The sequence below is a fragment of the Eulemur rufifrons genome, chromosome 1 (genome assembly GCF_041146395.1).
Source record: "Eulemur rufifrons isolate Redbay chromosome 1, OSU_ERuf_1, whole genome shotgun sequence".
Classification (NCBI taxonomy): Eukaryota; Metazoa; Chordata; class Mammalia; order Primates; family Lemuridae; genus Eulemur; species Eulemur rufifrons.
In genome coordinates this window covers 90,372,890-90,393,050 of record NC_090983.1, presented here as the reverse complement: position 1 = coordinate 90,393,050, position 20,161 = coordinate 90,372,890, and the positions used below count along the sequence as shown (strand labels likewise).

At 32.9% G+C, this 20,161-nt stretch overlaps 1 protein-coding gene across 2 annotated transcripts in view; it reads right to left on the bottom strand.

The window, feature by feature from the left end:
* The window catches only part of DPP10 (dipeptidyl peptidase like 10), a 636,385-nt gene that overhangs the window by 61,421 nt on the left and 554,803 nt on the right, over positions 1–20,161 (bottom strand). For both annotated transcript variants that reach the window (XM_069473429.1, XM_069473419.1), the window contains 2 exons: positions 13,303–13,341; positions 8,483–8,590 (listed from right to left, as the gene is read on the bottom strand). In XM_069473429.1, the coding sequence (XP_069329530.1) occupies positions 8,483–8,590; positions 13,303–13,341 (147 nt within the window). The remainder of the gene's footprint in view (positions 1–8,482; positions 8,591–13,302; positions 13,342–20,161) is intronic.

The window sequence follows — 20,161 nt, the reverse complement described above, 5'->3', positions numbered from 1 at the left end:
AGATGGTAATTTTAAAAACTGTCATGTCTGGTTTTGTGTATGTTCAAGCTACCCCATTTTGATTCCTTATCTCAATGCTGATTTTAAAGGGAATGTTACTAATGTTCCATTGTCAATTATGATATATTAATGAAGCTTGAGGCGAGTGTCTTTATCAGCTTAAAGAAATTCCTTTTATTCCTAATTTCTAACATTTTTGAATATTGATTTTATAAAATATAATGGATCCTGTGTCTGTATCTATTATGATTATAAATTTTCTCATGAAGATGTAAATGCAGTGAAATATCTTATAGATGTTTGAGTTTTAAGCAAATTTAGCATTTCTGTGTGAAAAAATAATAGTTATCTTTTTAATGCATTAAAAAATTCAATTTGCCAATATTTGGTTTAGGATTTTTTTTAACCTTCTTTCTCATACTGTCTTGGTTTGTTTTTGGTACAAGATGATGACATCTACTTCATAAAATGTATGTAAAAATATGACATCTTTTTCTATTCTCAGAAAGTGTTTCTATAAAATTGGAAATGCATATTCCTCGAATAGTTGTATAATCCATGCTTAAAATCCACCTCTGCCTGATGTTAAATAAAACACTGATTTCCATTTCTTAATATTATGGAACAATATAGACTTTTTCTTAAATCAGATTTGATGTTGTTTTCTAGAATTTACCCATTTTTCCTAAGCCTTCAAATTTGTTGACATAAAGTTATTCATACTATTCTTTTAACATGCAGTTTTGCCTTCTTTCCACTGCTTATACTTTCTTATACTTTGGTACTTTCTCAATTTTTAACTAACCTCAATAGATACCTCTTTATTTTATCTTTTCCTTCTAGCTTGTTAATTTCATATCTTTCATTTCTCATTTCTTTCCTTTTACAGTTGAATTTGTTCTGTTCTTTTTCTAGATTCTGACATTGGATGCTTATATATATATATATGTATATATACACATACACATGTAAATTAAATATTATATATATGTTTAATTAAATGCTATAAATTTTACCATAATTATTGTTTATATGTATCTCATATATTGGAATATATAGTATTTTTATTTATTTCTACACATGTGTTGATTTTACCTTGAGTCCATGAATAATATAGAAATTATATTTTATTTGCAGATGTATGGCTTTTTAAAAGTTAAAATTTTTTTGTTGGCTCATAATTCAATTGCATTGTTTTCAGAGAATGTAATCTATTAGCTGAGTAATACTTCCAATGCCTTTTAATATAAATATATCTAGAATCTAGTTGCAGATGGAAGGATTTTACTATCATCTCTACTTTCCCATACTACTTAAAGTATAAACTGAAAGAGCATTCTGTATTCCATTATGTACATGTAGTATTAGAATCTTCCTTCAAAAAATTATCTGTCTTATTGGTATGCATCTGCATTCCAACGTCTCCCTGCATCCCAACTATTCCTTGTTGTTAAAGGAAGTTCTCTAGACTTCCAGCTGTTTAAGTTCAACAACAAGCATGTGGCTTCTTTATATCAACTTCTTTTAATACTGTCTGATGCATGACTGTGATATATGAGTATTTGTTGACTAAAGGTGTAAATGCAAAGATGAAACCCAGTTTGTGAGGTGTGAGAACTGTACAACACAAAGGCTGGCACAGAGTTCTAATGCCCAATGTTTCATTGCCAGGTCTTCGCTGGACAATAATTCAGTAGCTGCCTCCCCTTACTCATTTCCAGGCCCTGCTTTGAATGAGCCAATGAGGACAGGATGCTAAAATTTCAAGGTTTCTGTGCATCTTTGGTACCAATTTCAAGATGAAAAAACTCTCAAAAAATAAAAACAGCGGCCAGATGCAGTGGCTCATGCCTGTAATTCTAGCACTTTGGGAGTCTGAGGTGGGAGGATCACTTGAGGTCGGGGGTTTAAGACCAGCCTGAGCAACATAGTGTTTCTCCTTCTCTACAAAATATAGAAAAATTATCCAGGGGTGGTGGTGCACATCTGTAGTCCTAGCTATGCAGGAAGCCGAGGCAGGAAGATGGCTTAAGCCCAGGAGTTTGAGACTTCAGTGAGCTATGATGATGCCACTGCCCTCCTGCCCAGGCAACAGAGTGAGACCCTGTCTCCAAAAATAAAATAAATAAATAAATAAATAAATAGAAGAAACTTTGCTTACTATTTGTAAATAACTGGGGATACTTTTTGTTCACAGATTTCTAGGTTATTTTCCCTGTTGTTTAGGGAATGTTGGGGAGTGTGTGTGTGTGTGTGTGTGTGTTTTAAGGACAAAAGAATTTCTGGAGTAAAATGGTCATGAGAAAAAATCCAGTGCTTGTAAAATGTTTGAACAAAGTGTACAAAAAATAAAATAAAATTATATGCTATATACTTCAATGATCTATTTGGTCCAAAATATTATGCTTCTAAATGGAGGACCAAAATACCTTGTGTTGGAAGCCATAATAACATCCTCACAATCTTTTCATTTTACTTCAAATTTCTATAATTGTTTGCTTGCTTTTTCTCTAACAGAGCAAATACAGGCTAGGGAATAAGTTAAACTTCCATCACATATTACATAATAACATGCACTTGTTTTCCAATAATATATTTCAGTATATCATAGCAGTGAGCACATTAATTTTGATCTGGACTCTAGGTAAACAATCCCAATACCAATCAGAATATGGTAGATGACTACATAATAGGTCAATAATAAATATCAAGGTGTTAGGTAGTTAGCAAGGAATTCAGGTCTCCTAGGGATGAAAGTTTGTGCCTGGCCTTGGTGCAATTGCCCCATCTTGCAAGAAGGACAAATGTGGGCCCCTGGTCCCCATCTTGGTCCTGCCCCACCCTAAGCCTTCCCTGAGCTACTGCCATATCTGTGGGAGGAAGGAATATCCCACGAGTCTGTCAATCAGAACTTAACATGCCAACTGCAAAAGAATGCCAAGGACTGTCCAGCCCACGGGCCAAGCAGCACAGATACAATACAGTCTGGAAAGTGCCCCAGAATCCGCATGCATAGTAAGACTCAGGTCATGCAACTCTCAACTGTGCAATCGAAGTGTTTCCATGGTGACATTTGAACCACAGGGAGGTCCCTATCCAAACCTCTTAAAATAAGACCCTGATCATAACCAAACTGTCTTTATCTGCTGCTACAAAGGATCTGGTTGTCATTTGTGGTGTATGTATCTTGCTTTGTAAACCTGTGTCTTGCTCTTGCTCTATAATCCTATCTTGCTGTCCCTCAATAAATGTCACCTCATGCTTGCCTTATTTTGCTGTGTCTGGTCATTCTTCAGCCATGAGCCGAGAACACAGATCAAGACTAAACCTGGCAAAGAGACTTGACTAGATTTCACAAGGGAGTGTTTGTACTTCAGTTAAATCAAACTCCTTAAGCAGTAATAAAATCATAGGAAAAGTCATGTAACATAGCAGAAAAGAACAGGAATGTTTACACCACAGTAACATTTTTTTTCTTTCTATGTATCCTTAATTTCTGTTAAATTAACTTGGCAGAATAGAAACACTGAATATGAGTATAACCATAGTAAATTTTTAATAAAGGCAATATGACAATATAATTTAAATTATACTCATACTTCAATTTTAATTTTAGGATAAAAAGCAATAAAACTAGTGATTTTCTTCATTCTTAAAAGAGGGCTAAAAAATCTAGAATGGAATATTTTTATTTGGACATTAAACATCAGGCATCTCTCCTTGAATTGGTGGAGACCTTATCTTACTCAAAGAAGTTAAATATTAATTTTATATTTCTATTTACATATTGGAAGCAAATTGGAAACGCATTGCATGTACTTTTTACCTGATTACACCCTGTTCATTCAAATTATTTCTTACATTAAATTTTGTTTAACTTTTACAGCTTCTAAATAAGGGAAATGTTATAGTGCTTAAAAATAGCATGCTTTAATTTACTGTCTATTCATCACATAAGATGAGCTAATTGTTTTCAGACAATGTCCTAATCAGACACGGCGGTGAAATTTAATGAAATAACTTTATTGGGTTGATTAGGTGGTAGAACTGTGAATTGGGGGCATGCTATTTTCTACAATATTTGTAATGAATAACAGAACTTAAAATTGTTCCAAGTGAAATCATCAGCCTCATAGGCAAAACTTTGTGCTGCTGAATAGAGACAGTGAATAGATTCACCAACATATAATTTTTCATTTAACACAATTTTGGAAGATGGCAGGGAAGTCCTGCCACCCATAAATCTGAACCACTGAACATAATGAAAACTCCTTTCTCCAAATTTGAGAGGAAAAGGTGGCCTTGCCTTTGATAAAAACCTGTCTCTTAACTGCAGCCTGAATAGCAGGACTTAGGATTCTACGAAGTTAGAATCCTACATAACAAATATTTTGGGGGAAAGAAATGGGAGAATATTGAAGTAATCAAAAGTTTAATGGTCTGAAGTAAAATGTTTTACGTTAGTGTATGATTCAGGAAGTATGTAAACTGATAGTAAAATCAATATGTTACACTCTAGAACAATTATCTTATCTATATAAATTTCCAGAAAAGCTATAGTTTTATTTAATATTGTCTTTAATGGAATATATTGAAACAGAGAAAACACTCATGAATTTGGCTTTCACATGTTCATATGAAAAGTAATCTGGAAATATATATATTCCAGAAATATGTGGGCTTAGAAATATTTTACTTTTGAACCAGGAATTCCAGTTCTGTTAATCAACACTAAAGAAATAATCCATGATATAAATAAGCTTTATGTATAGTGACATCTATAATTACAACAAATTGCCCCTAAAGAAAATATTGAACAATAAATAATTGTTATCTATGTACATCGAGCTAACTCAATATTAATATTTTTCAAAATTATTTAGCATTATGGAAGAAGTATGCCTTTAAAGTTAAGTTTAAATTTAAAATGTCAGGATGCAATAATGTAGTTTACATAAAATGATAATAATGTTTAAAAGGAGAAGACTCAAGGAAAACACATGAATTCATTCTCTTTTTATCTTTTGAAATCCTTTTAACAAGGATAGCTTTTGTAAATAAGAAGAAAACACTAAAATATAAGTAATGACAACCATCATTCTCCATAATGAAAATAACCTGAAAGCAATAATTTTGTAGCTTGGTCTCTAATTGATGGTTTTTATTTGCTTACTAATTGTGTAAGAAAGCAAAATATTTGCAAACATTTACTAACTTTATTTAGTAAGGTACTTCACACAAATAAATACATTCTTAGTGAGCCAGGAAGCTCTCAAACATACCTAAGCCTCAAGTACCGCAAAAGTGGTCTTGCTAACTGTAGGCTGCCCAGGCACATGTCCTGTCATTTCTCACTTTATGGGCATGTCAGTTTTAAGTGGAACAATGTAAAACAGCAAGGGAAGGAAGAGGAGTTAAAAGTCATCAGTGCTGGCATTTTTTACTTTTACAGTAATTACTGTAAATTACTATGCTATTTTTTGGAGACCCAATTTGGTGATACATATGAAAACCTAAACAAATGCATACATATGCATATGCTTTGTGTGGGTATCTTTTAACATCTAGAAATGTAATTCTGTGGTAATAATTAGAAACAGAAAAACGTGTTTATATCCAAGAGTGTCTACCTTTGAATAATTTCTAATACCAAAAAATAGAAATAATCATAATGATGAATAAAATTGGATCATTTAAGTACAGTATACTATATCTATTTGATGTAATGTTGATCAGCTCTTAAAATCACATTTAAGAAAATTATTGGCCGGGCGCGGTGGCTCACGCCTGTAATCCTAGCACTCTGGGAGGCCGAGGCGGGTGGATCACTCGAGGTCAGGAGTTCAAGACCAGCCTGAGCAAGAGTGAGACCCCGTCTCTACTAAAAATAGAAAGAAATTATATGGACAACTAAAATATATATATACAAAAAAAAAAAAAATTAGCCGGGCATGGTGGCGCATGCCTGTAGTCCCAGCTACTCGGGAGGCTGAGGCAGTAGGATCGCTTAAGCCCAGGAGTTTGAGGTTGCTGTGAGCTAGACTGACGCCACGGCACTCACTCTAGCCTGGGCAACAGAGTGAGACTCTGTCTCAAAAAAAAAAAAAAAAAAAAAAGAAAATTATTAAATGTTAAATATTAAGAATACAATTAAATGATGTGAGAAAATGATCACAAGTTATTCCTTAAATGTTACCAATATACATTATGTTATATTTCAGTCTTTAGGGGAAATTATATATCTTTATGTAAAAAAGAATTGAAAATATACACACTAATTGATTAAAAGTATGAGAATGTAAGATGGTAAGATTGGGGGTGATTTAATATTCTCCTTCATTCAGTTTATTTAGTTTGAATTTTTCAAAATTTTATAGTGCATATATGTCAATAAGCAGTCCTTTATTCATAATTTCATAAATGATTCATAAATTTCGTAAAATAATGTATGTGTGTATGTGTTTGTGTGGTTATAAACTTAGGTATAAATTGTATTTACCTAAGCACTGACCTCTGACTCATTAACAAAGTAGACTAATTTTAGTCAATTGCCAAAGTATCCATAAATAATCATGCAGTCATGTTCATTTCTTTCCCCCCCATTTATTTTTTTATTTGTATATACTCATGGGATACAAGCGCAATTTTGTTACATCGATACATTGCATTGTGGTGAAGTCAGTTTCATGTTCATTTGTCAATGAGACAAACTACAAATTCCTTGAAAAGCAACCAGAATAGAGCAAATGTTTTCTACTTCAATGAAAACTTTGTCATATTCTCCATGTAGAAGATGAACAAAGTAAACACATCTATTCTTTGAAGTTGCTAAAGGAATTCATGTCAGGCTGCTTTGGATTGGAAACAGAAAGTATTTCTTCCCAAGGTTTGTAAGGAACTCTTCCTTAGGTTTGTAAAGATTTAAATCCTATGTGCCAATGTCATCACCTCACCCAATACTATACTTTTTAAAAGACACTATTTCTCTTCCTGATTAGTGGAATAGACTGTCTTTTTGAAATGGTATATATAAAGATGTATGGTAGGTACATCTTTTCCTATCTTTCATTATAAATATCCACAATTTTTATGTAATCTTTACCACTTAGGTTTTTACACAGCTTATTGAATATAAAATACTGGAATTTAAAAATTCAATAAAATGCCACAATCAATTATAAGATTTGGAAAGTGTGAATTTTTATAGTCAAAATAGTTCCCTAATATTTATGATAACCAAGTTTGCTCTCACTTAGCAAAAGTTTATCAAGTAAAGCAATTTGCTAGTGAAACTCCCTGAAGTTCATATAAAAAAGTAAAGTTCCCCTAATTCTACCTGTCTGATATCATCATTTTAATAGCTTGATAAAAAACACCCCAAATTTTATTCATATATAAATGTATACCTTCATTTAGAACATAAATGGGATCACATTATACATTGGTCTATAACCTGTTTTTTAATCTTAATAATATACTATGAAAACCAATCTACATCTCTACTGCGGAAATTATATATGTTCCAAATTATTTATTTCAGCCTTGATTAAAATGAAATTTAAAATCATGACAATTATTTTGATAGCACAGACAAGTTTTAAATTTTAAACTGTTGACATAAAATTTCGAGACTTCAAAGCATTAAGCTGCCCAGTACAAATATGTACATAGGTAATGGTAATCATTTGAGAATAAGCACAAGCCTTAAAGGTTCTAGTAACATAAAAATAGTGAGATTGGTTAGGGATCTTTTGCCACATTTATATTTACTCTATATTTTGTAGGTATAAAATGATTGTTGGCTAGTTTGTTTGTAAAAATCTAATAAAGATTCCAATTCAGCTACAATGACTTGTCATTATAAAGCCTTTTACCTGTGAGAGTAGGATGTTTATTTATTTAATTTTGAAGGATATTTTATTGTCTCATGAACGTTTTCTATGGGAAATTAAATTCAAATTGACTCATTAACCTTGTCATATTTAAACCACTTAGTGTGAACTCATTGATTTTTATAATTAAATAAAATTATATAAATTGTTAGTATTCTTTTGAAGCTTAGAGGAAAATAAAAATCATTTCTCCTCCTTTTATCAGAAAGTCCATAAAATATCACAGTGACTCTGTTATATTCTGTAACATAAAATCTGTATGTTATTTAACATAAAAATCTATTTTTTCCTGTTTTTTAAAATCTGCTCTGTATTTGCTTGTGTGGGTGTACCACAATTTATTCAATTCTATATTCCAAAGCCCTCAGTTCCTCGCACACATGTGTAGCTCACTACACTTTATTGAGTGTTGAGATTATTTTGTGGGAAGATATAGCTTGAATTTATGGCTGTGGATGGAGGTCTTCTTCCCAGGATGTCTGTGAATTGGATTTATGGCTGGGCTTCACAGGCATTAAGTGTAGGCTCAGAATGCCACAAGAATTGGGCCTTCAGGGACTTGATGACAATGAAACCAAACCTTCACTCACCTGGATGAGGAACATAGCTATGTGGTGAAATTCTCCACGGCCCCCTTGCTTAACAGGAACTGTCATGAAGAATTTGCTGCCATCTCTGGAAAATACAGGCTCCTCATTCTAAAATATAAAAGGGCATATAACAATCTCAAAATGGTATATGCATTCTGTGTGGCCAACTACTGTTAATTCCTGAATTGATTATACCTATAGTTTAAAATTAGGTAGGAAAATTGTCAAATTATTTAAAGAATAACTGTGACATTTAGCATTTTTTAAAGTGAACTTAATGATACATTGTGTGTATGTATGTGTTTGAGGGGTGGGAAGGATGGGGAAGTTTCATGCATAGTGGATAGGAATGAGTTACTGTTAGGGAGAAGACACTGTTCAAATTGGCTCAAACAAGAACTTTCATATCTTCACATAAGATTGTGTTTACCAATGTATCCTTTGAAGATAAGGAAAATACAAACATTGGCATGAATTTATCACAATAATGTTTTAGAAAGAATTTATAAAATTCTGTAACATACATTAAATATATTTTTTTGAAATCTTTGATTCAGCAAATCTAGTTATTTGAAGATTCATTTCTGATAATGTATACATAAATTCACTGAAAAAACAAAAGCTGACAGGCCACAAATTGAAAGGATTTTATAGAAAATCATTAAATTCAAAATTCCCATCCCCACTACTCCTCTTTCCACAAACACACAAACATAAATGCCCACCCACAACTGTGAATCCCCATTTGGTAATTTTTAATTAAACTCCAGTGAATGACACATTAAATCAATGGAATTATTTTTGAGAATTAAATGATGGAAACCATACATATAAATTGCTTTCTCTTGTTTCAAGAGAAGCATTAAGAAACTGGATATTTCTGATGAAACATTGGGTTCCTTCCTGCTGGATTAATGATAGTGATTATATATTTGGTATAAACAAAGGTTTAGGCTTCGCTATGGTTTCTCCTGTCTTTAGAATGGCCTTGAAGCCCTTTCAGTTGACCTGGCCCTATACTTCCTTTCTGATCTCATCTTCTTCTATTCTTACCGGGCTTTCTCTCTGGCTCCTGCATGATCCTGCTCTAGGGCCTTTGCATTTTTTATTTCCTTCATCTGGCTCTTCTTCTTATCTCTTTCAGGTCCCTGATCAGATGTCACCTTATCTATAAGGTGCTTTCTGATTACCCTGTGTAAAGTGTGGCCAGGGAAACCAGACCATCCAACTCTACCTGACATCCTTCATACCCTTGTATCTTCTTTCCAGTTTTCCATAACATCTAATACTATTCAACATACATTGTGCTGTCGTATTTATGCATTTGTTTGTATGGTTGTATTTGTGCATGAAGGCATGTATGCACATATGTATGTATTAAATAGTATTTCTCTCTAATGTAAGCCCCATGGGACAGGAACCTTATATTTTTGACTGCTGTATCTCTAGCACCTGAGACAGTGACTGTCATGTAAACTGAGCTCCGTAATTATTTACTGAATGAATAAGATAATTAAAGACTATTTTAATACATTGGAGAGTCTGATTTTACCTTCATTAGTAAGTGCATCCCTTGACAGCAATATATATTTTCCTTCTCTATCTCAAGGACACTCATGAAAATTAGAAGGTAATATATGCAATACATTTAAAACTCTGAAGTAATATACAATTCAAGGCTGGAAAAATTGCCTAACTGGGCATATAACAGATACTGACAAAATACTTGACTGAGTGAATCACATCTTTCAACTATGATAGAGTCAATAATTCTATTTGTTCCATCTCCTGCTTCTCTGGGATATTTCTCTCTTAGGGTTTCTTCCATTTGAAACAGATTTTCTGTCCTCTTTTGAACTAAATCTTTCTCATATTTTGCTTAATCTCATGAAATATAAACTATTTTCAAATTTCCATAGTTAAGAATTCTCTCCCTGTTAGGGAATCTCTCCTAAGATGTTCTAAAAAGTATCCTGTATTCACCTCTGTCATGGCTTATAACACACTCTATGATACTGATCTAGTAACTTCTTGGCTTTCTTCACTAGGCAATTAATATTTAAACTAAACCGTCAGTTTTATCTATGTAGCTTCATCACATAAGATACAGGAGGTCCCAACTCACAATTGTTGAGTAGATGAATGTACATATACAATGGACAAAGATTAGTTACATATGTCACTCTGTCCACCACATTTACTCTGACATACTGGTTCCTCCCTTACTCACCATTCTTTCCTTGTGCTCCGATCAAAGATAAATCGTTTTTTTCTAGTATGGGATATCTGAGCATTCCCCCATTTACATTGCCATCTCCCCAAGTCTGGTGCCTTAGAAGTGGTTCCGAAAAGAAGCAGATGGGAGCTGCAATCTCAGATGCACGGCTGGATTTAAAACACCTTCTCCACTAGACATTATCTGGCCATAAACATTCTGCCAACCTCACTGTCCACTTTCATGACCTTAAGAAAGTCAATGTTTATGACACACATGGCCCCGAACTGTGGATTCTGAACCCTATCCCTTGACCAAACATATGTACTGGTCATCCCAGCTGTAGGTCGCTTGAAAGCTAGGCCAAAGACGTACACTTCCCTTTACACTTCCTATTGTCAGAAAGAAAGAATATGATGATTCTATTAAATTTCTAATAATCTTAGAATTTTGCTTATCTCAGAAGTTTCTTCTCATTACTCCTAGCATACTCATCCTTTAAATTTCATCTAAGTATTTCATAAAATTCCCTTAGAGCTTCTGGAGAAAAAATCAACTGTGATAAACTACCAACTGAATTTTCTTACTGAATAATTGATAACTGGATGCTCTGGTTTAAAAAAATTCTATCAAACATTTATAAATTTGTGATTTAAAATTTAGATGGCATAATCTCAAAAAAGCATATATTACATTGATGTGTTAAACTATTATGAATGTCACCAGCAATAAAAGTGATAGCCAAAGAGGCTTAATAATTCAGGGCAATTTAGAATACTCAATATACATTGTGTCATTGTTTTTCATTGTTTTTATTTGCAGTATCTGCCTTAATTTTGAGAGTCCATTATTGGCTGCAAAATCAAGGTTTTGTTTTTTTTTTTAATTTTATTTTACACACTAAGATAAAATTGTTTTATTAATAGATACCCATGTATGTAAACATATTTAGAAACATTCTGTTAATCTCTCTTGCTCTCTCTCTCTCTTCCTTCAGACAAGCAAGGGTTTAGCCTATTTACAATTCTCTCTTACTTTCTTTCTTTCTTCATTCTACAAGTGTTTATGGAGTTCTTCTTAAATATTGGATTCTATACTAGGCATTTGGTTTAAAAAAGGGAGCAAAAAATGAATACTCTCCTTGCCCTTGTGTCTCCGTGATAAATCACGGAAATATTTAATATTTGTGTAAGTGTCACACAAAGATTATAACTGACTTTAAGATAACTTTATTGAGTGATGCTCATGGGGTGGCAGATGTTTGCTTCTTCTAATTAGGAGATGACTTCTTACGTAGGTGATATAAGCCAGGGTTTGAAAAATAGGCTTCAAATAGGCTACAAATGACAGTTTGAGAGAATTACATCCAGAAGGGAGGACACCTACACAGTCCCTGTGCAAAGGAGGGCCAATGTAGCTAGAATGGAGAAAATGGGTATAAGGATGATATGACTCAGAGCTGGAAAAGCTTTTAATTTAATCCCTTATGGACCATTTAAGGATGTTGGTCTTTATCTGAAGGAGAGAAAGAAGAGAAAAAAGTTGTTTGAGCTGTGGGAGTGGGAATATGAGGAGAATGTTGGTAGTGATAATCAAATGTATCACGAAGGTCATGCAGCCAGCCTGCAGCATGGAGACCAGATTGGCAAGTTCCTGTGGGGTCGAGAGTTCACCAGTTTAAAGAAGAACTGCTGTACCTGTAGTTTGAACCTAGAGAGTGTTTGTGAATTGGAGAAAAGTAAATTGACTTGAGGCATCTTTGAGAGTAAAATCAAAGTAAAATCTGTATATAGTAATTACATATACAGATTGAGAAAAGGTTTAAGGATGACTATTAGGTTAATGGTTTTAATTGCTGGATGGATAATTATGTCATTGATTCCTATGATAAAAAGAAATAAGAATGACTAGAAGAGAAATGTGTTCAGTTTAGACCTGGGGAGTGTGTAGCCATTTTTATAGATTTAGGAGGAGATGCCAAGCATAACTTTGAATGTTTTAGAACTCACTGAAGTGCCTGGGGCTATAAATTAGAAGGTCTCAATATATGAGTGGTAATTGAAATCATAGATGTGTATGACACCTAGGGAGAGAATATAAAATAAAAGAGGGTTGTAAAGAACAAAATAAATCAAAACCAGCCAAACTTCATTGGTGTCACAAACTAGCATTATGAGCAGGATACAGTTAAGGAAAAAAGTGTTCATCTGAATAATCTCTACATGACCAATTTACATGGAGATTTGGCCAATTTTCTTAGCAATTTGAACAATGGCAATGACATCCAGTTTTGGTAGTTCCTAACTTTTCCTCCTTCATCTTCAAATGTTTACTTATATATATGATCATGAAAATGCATCCTGATAGTTATTCTGCAATTTGTGTGCCATTAGAATAAAACAGAACTAACCTTTTCACAAATGGTATCATAGAAAGCCCAAATCACAAATGTTTTAAAGGAAAAGAATTACTTTGTCAAACTTAGCAAAACCTTAAAGCCATATTATATTATTCAAATAGCATTTTTAAAAATGTTATCACATTACAAATGGGTGAAAAGGATGATCACATGGGCCAAAATGTGACAAGGACCACTATACTATACCTGTTTAGAGAGCCACGTATCAGACGTCATTTCATATTTCTGAAACAAAACAATTAACTCTATGAAGCATCTAAAGATCAAAATGAGCATATATCAATTTCACTTTTTTATACTGTTATCTTCAGGCATTTTTTTCCTTCCTTTTAACTGGTGAAATATCATGAGAGATCCTATTGTCATTATTGATTTAAACTGAATGAGTAAGTAGAGAATTGGGATTAAATGGTAATTTAATTATAAAGTCTTTTCTTTGGTGAACACTTTCAGAATTCCCAGCAGTATGTCACCAGGGATAGAAGATCACTTTCCAGCTCTATTTGATTACCTCATTCAAACTGTTTGAACCACCAGCTACTGTCTCTCTTCACCTCTAGGCATCATCAGGAAAAAAAATTATTAAGTCCTTCAAAGGAACTGGGCAAACAGCCAGGAATAAAATTAAAAAGTGGACATTCTTTCCATATTCAATTCTACTCTTAATAATAGCCATTTTTTTTTCTTATTAGTAAGTAGTACCTCAGTCTTAGGGGAAAAAAATTAAACATTTAAAATAACAAAATCACATGTTCTATCCCTTCAAAACAGTCTTGCCAAGGATCAGAAACAAAATCATATTGCAAAAAGCAAAATTAGGCTAATTTATTCCCAAATTAAAAGTGTATAGATAAAATAAGTTTTAGTAATACTGTTTGCATGCAGTGACATGAAATATCTCATAGTTTTCTGAAAGACATGATTCTACACTAAATGTATTCAATTTAAGAAAACTAAATAACAGTATATTAGGGATTTTCTCATATGCAGAGGTACTCATTTCAAAGTGTTAATAATAATAATTTATTCACAGGTTTTTTTTAATACTACTTTTCATAATGTTATAACATTGTACTTGGCCACTTTCACTTTTCAGAGAATTTTTTTCAATAGATCTTTGGTACATGCAGACATCAGGAAAACGTCTACTTGAATCATTCCTTGATTTTTTTATTTACACCTCAGCAATAACCATTCTTGGTATCTGTAAAACACAGACATAAAATAGATACCAGTGCCACTACTGGTTAGTACAAACAAGTTTTGTTAGAACCCACGAAAGCCCAAAGCTTCACATGCTATTTCTGTCGTATTATTTCACATAGCAGAAAGTAAAATCTTTTTAACTCCATACATGGAATAGAAATAAAGCATCAATAATGTGTCAAATCAATAATCTGATAAGATTATTATACCTATTTTCTATTGAAGCATTTTAATTTATCTTTACAGTTACCTGTACGTAATGAAAATCATTAGATTATCCTTATATAGAGAAGGTAACAGGCTAGGCTTTCTCTGATTAACTCGAATAAACGTAGGCTGATTTTTAAATGATTTAGTAATCAGCTGCATTAGAAACCATAAAGAACACTTTAACAAATAAATGGAGATATTTCAGTCAGTCTATAATCTAGCCATATGAAAGAGGAGACTGCGATAAATTTGCTAATAATACAAGCTTAATGTGAAAAGCATCAGCCAAACCTGGTAAGTAAATGGTTGTTTCAACTATCTCATTTCCATGTCTATGCTTGTCATTCCATTCAAAGAGAAATGTCTGCCTCTTTATTTCCTTCTTTGACACACTATTTAAAAAGCCTTTTAAAAATTTTCACCTATAGTGAAATGCATAGATCTTACATGTATAGTATGATGAGTTTTGACACATTTATCCCATCAAGACATAGAACCTTTCTTTATAGCTCCTCAAAGAACTTCCTCATGCCCCTTCCCAGGGGTTCCAGAAAGGCTATTCTGATCTCTTTCCCCATAGATTATGTTTGCCTGTGTTAGACATTCAGATAATTTTAATCATGCATTATGTACACATTATGTAAGTTTTATTGTAAAGTTTCTTTCACATCACATGTTTTTGAGATTCACTCATATTGATATGAGTGTATAAGCATACTGTTTCTATTTCTTTTAAATTGCTGAGTAGAATTCCATTGTATAGATATGCCTCATTACTTGTATCCATTGCCAGTCAATGGACAAAATAGTCTTCAGATTTTAGCTATTGTAAATAAAACTTCTCTAAAGGCTTTTTTTTTTTTTTTTACAAATCCTTTGGTAGACATGTTTTTATTTCTTGTGTAAGTATCTAGAAATAGAATTACTGAGTATGTTTATATATGGAAAATATATATACCATGTTTATATTTATGTTTAACTTTATTTGAAACCAGTGTTTTTTCTTATAATTTCCTTGTCTAATTTTTATATCGATATCATTTAACTCATAAAATAAATTGAAAAGTGCTCTTTCTTCTTCACTTTCTGGGGAATGTAGGGATGTTATATATTCCTGAGTAAAAACACTATGATTTGAATATTTGCCCCCTGGCAAATTCATGTTGAAATTTAATTGCCATTGTAACAGTATTAAGAGGTGGTATCTTTAAGAGGTGTTCACGCCATGAGGGCTCTGCTGTCATGAATGGGTTAATGACTTTATCGTGAGAGTGGGTTTGTTATCACGGGAATGAGTTCCTTATGAAAAGATGAGTTCTGCCCCCTTTTGTTTCTGTCTCTGCCCTTCCACTGTGGGATGACTCAGTGTGAAGGTCCTCACCAGATGCCAGCCTCTTTCTTGATCTTGGACTTCCCAGCCTCTAAAACAGTGAGCCAATAAATTTCTGCTCATTATAGATTATCCAGTTTGTGGTATGCTGCTGTAGCAGCACAGAACGGACTGAAACAAGGAATGACGGCATTTATTCCTTAATAATTGATAGAATTTATCACTGAATACGTTTGATTCTAGAAACCTGGAGAGGTTTCTAATTATAAATTAAATTTCTTTAATTGGTATAAAATTATTCAAAAGTTCTTCCTCTTCCTCTTCATACATTCATTTTGCTTGTTTACTTTCCTGTTATTTTTAGTTGACACATAATAATGGTATGTATTTATGGAATAGTACAGAGTAATATTTTGATACATGTAAACAATGTGTGATTATTTAATTAGTGTAATTAGTATAGCCATCACTTCGAGCAATTATCATTTCTTTGTGTTATAAACATTGAAAATCCTCTCTTATAATTTTTTAATGATATACACCAAACTACTCTTAACCATATTCACCCTTCAGTGCTGCAGGACACTAGACCTTATTCCTCCTATGTAGGGATAACTTTGTATCTGTTAACCAGCTTGTCCCTATCCCCTCATTTCCAAGCCACTAACAATCACAATTCTACTCTCCACTGCTATAAGCTCTTTTTTTTTTTTCTCTCTCACATATAAGTAAGAACATCTGGTATTTAACTTTCTGTTGAGTCACTTATTTCACTTAACATAATGTTCTCTAGGCTTATGCATGTTGCTGTGAATGACAAAGCTTCATTCCTTTTTATGGTTGAATAGTACATATTCAATCTATTGTACAAATATACCACATTTTCTTTATCTATTTATTAGTTGATAGACAAAATTTAAGTTGATTCCATATTTTGACAATTGTGAATAGAGCTGCAATAAACATGCGGGTGCAGGTATCTATTTGATATACCCATTTCCTTTCTTTTGGCTAAATACTTAGCAGTAAGATTGCTGGAAACATATGGTAGTTCTATTTTAAGTTTTTTGAGAAACTTCTATATTGTTTCCCATAATGACTGCACTAATTTACGTTCCCAACAATAGTGTTTAAGAGTTCTCCTTTCTCTCTCTCTTTTTTTTTTTTTTTTTGAGACAAAGTCTTGCTCTGTTACCAGGCTAGAGTGCCGTGGCGTCAGCCTAGCTCACAGCAACCTCAAATTCCTGGGCTTAAGCAATCCTCCTGCTTCAGCCTCCTGAGTAGCTGGGACTATAGGCATGCACCACTGGCTAATTTTTCCTATATATTTTTAGTTGTCCAGATAATTTCTTTCTATTTTTTAGTAGAGATGGGGTCTCACTCTTGCTCAGGCTGGTCTCAAACTCCTGACCTTGAGTGATCCTTCCTCCTCGGCATCCCGGAATGCTAGGATTACAGGTGTGAGCCACAGCGCCTGGCCAAGAGTTCCCTTTTCTTTGCATCCTCACCAGCATTTTTTTTTTTTTAATCCTTCTGATGGTAACCATTCTAATAGGGGTGACATGATATCTCATTGTCGCTTTGGTTTGCATTTCCCTGATAATTCATGATGGAGCATTTTTTCATATGTTTGTTAGCTATTTGCATGTCTTCTTTTGAAAAATGCTGTTACTCTGCACATATTTAATTGGATTATTGGGGGGGTGGTTGGTTTGTTTCTTTGCTGTTGCATTGTTTGAGTCCTTTTATATTTAGATACTAGTCCCTTGTTGGATGAATAGTTTGCAAATATTTTCTCCCAATGTATAGGCTGTCTCTTCACTCTGTTGATTGTTTCCTTTGTTGTGCAGAAATTTGTTAGTTTGATATAGTCCCATTAGTCTACTTTTCTTTTCTTTTCTTTTTTTTTTTTTTTTGCATGTTTTTAAAATCTTTGCCTAGACCAATGTCATAAAGCGTTTTCCCTATGTTTTCTTCTAACAGTTTTATAGTTTGGGGCTTATGGTTAAGTATTTCATTTTGAGTTGAATTTCATATTTGGTGAGATATAGGGGTCTAGTTAGCTTTTCTGCACATGGATATCCAATTTTTTCAGCAAGATTTATTTAAAAGATTACCCTTTTCCTAATGTATGTTCTTAGTGTCTCTGTTGAAAATCAGTTGGCTGTAAATACATGGATTTCCTTATGGGTTCTCTATTCTGTTCCATTGGTCTAAGTATCTCTTTTTATACAAATACCAAGCTGTTTTGGTTACTATAGCTTTGTAGTATATACCTTAACACCTTGTAGTATGATGCCTTCAGCTTTGTTCTTTCTGCTCAGTCCTGATTTGGCTGTTTGGAATCCTATGTGGTTCCATACACATTTTAGGATTTTTTTCTATTTTTGTGAAGAATGTCATTGGTATTTTGATAGGGATTGTGTTGAATCTGTAGATTACTTTGAGTAGTATGGTCATTTTAACAATACTAAATCTTTCAATCCATGAGCATAGGATGACTTTACATTTTATGTTTCCTTTTCAATTACTTTTATCAGCATTTTGGAGTTTTCATTGTAGAGATGTTGTACCACTTTGTCTAAATTTTATTCCTATGGGATTGCTTTCTTGATTTCTTTCTCAGCTAGCTTGTTATTGGTGTACAGAAACACTACTGATTTTTATATATTGATTTTGTATCCTGCAACTTTACTAAACTTTTCTTTATCAGAACTAAGTATTTGTACGGTGATGTCTTTAGGTTCTTATAGATATAAAATCATGTTTTCTGCAAAGAGGGAAAAATGTGACTTCCTTTATTCCAATTGGTTGCCCTTCATTTCTTTCTCTGCCTAATTGTTCTGGTCAGGATTTCCAGTACTATGTTGAATAAGAATTATGATAGTGAAAATCCTTGTGTTGCTCCAATTCTCAGAGGAAAGGCTTTCAGCTTTTCCTGATCCAGTATGATGTTAGTTGTGTGTTTGTCATATATGGCCTTTATTGTATTGATGTATGGTCCTTCTATACATGACATGTTGAGAGTTTTTATCATAAAGCGATGTTATATTTTATTGAATGCATTTTCTGCATCTACTGAGATAACAATATACTTTTTATCCTTCATTCTGTTGGTGTGATGTATCACATTTATTAACTTATGTATGGCAAGCCATCCTTGCATTTCTAGGATAAGTCCCACTTGATCATGGTATATTGTCTTTTTGACGTGTTTTTGGATTCAGTATTTTTCTAGTATTTTGTTGAGGATTTTTGCACCTATGTTCATCAGGGATATTTCCCATAGTACCCTTTATTTGTTGTGTCCTCCTCTGGTTTTAGTTCCAGGATAATGTTGCCCTCACATAGTGAGTTAAGGAAGAATTCCCTCCCCTTTCATTTCTTGAATAGTTTGAAAAGAATTGGTATTGGTTCTTCTTTAAAAGTTTGATAGAATTCAGTAGTGAAGCCATCTGGTCCTGGGTTTTTTGTACAAACACTTTTTAACATTGATTCAATCTTGTTGTTCATAATTGGTCTGTACAAGTTTTCTGTTTCTCCCTGGTTCAATCATGGTAGGTTATATGTGTCCAGAAATATATCTGTTTCCTCTAGGTTTTCTAATTCATTGGTATATATTTGTTCCCAATAGTCTCTATTGACCATTGTATTTGTTTGATATCAGTTGTAAGATCTCCTTTTTTGCTTCTGATTTTATTTATTTAGGTCTTCTCTCTTTTTTTCTTAGTCTAGCAAATAATTTGTTTATCTTTTCAAACAGCCAACTTTTCTTTTCATTGATTTTTTTGTATTCTTTTTTAGACTCTATTTTATTTTGTTTGCTCTGATCTTTATTATTTCTTTCCTTCTACTAATTTTTGGTTTTGTTTGTTACTGCTTTTCCAGTTCCTTCACTGTACATCATTAGGTTGCTTAATGGAAATCTTTCTACTTTTTTGTTTCAGGCATTTATTCTTATAAACTTCCCTCATAGTACTTCTTTTACTATATCCCATAGGTTTTGGTATGCTGTGTTTTTATTTTCAGTTTCATTTGTTTCAACAAATATTTTTATTTTTATTTTTTCATTTAACCAATGGTTGGTCATTCAGGAGCATTATATAATTTCATGTATTCGAGAATTCCTCTTGTTATTGATTTCCACTTCTATTCCATTGTGTTCTGAGAAGATACGTGATATGATTTTCATTTTTTTAATATTATTTGAGATTTGTATTGTGGTCTAATATATTGTTTATCCTAGAAAATGTTTCATGTGTTGATGAGAAGAATGTGTATTCTGTGGCCATCAGGTAA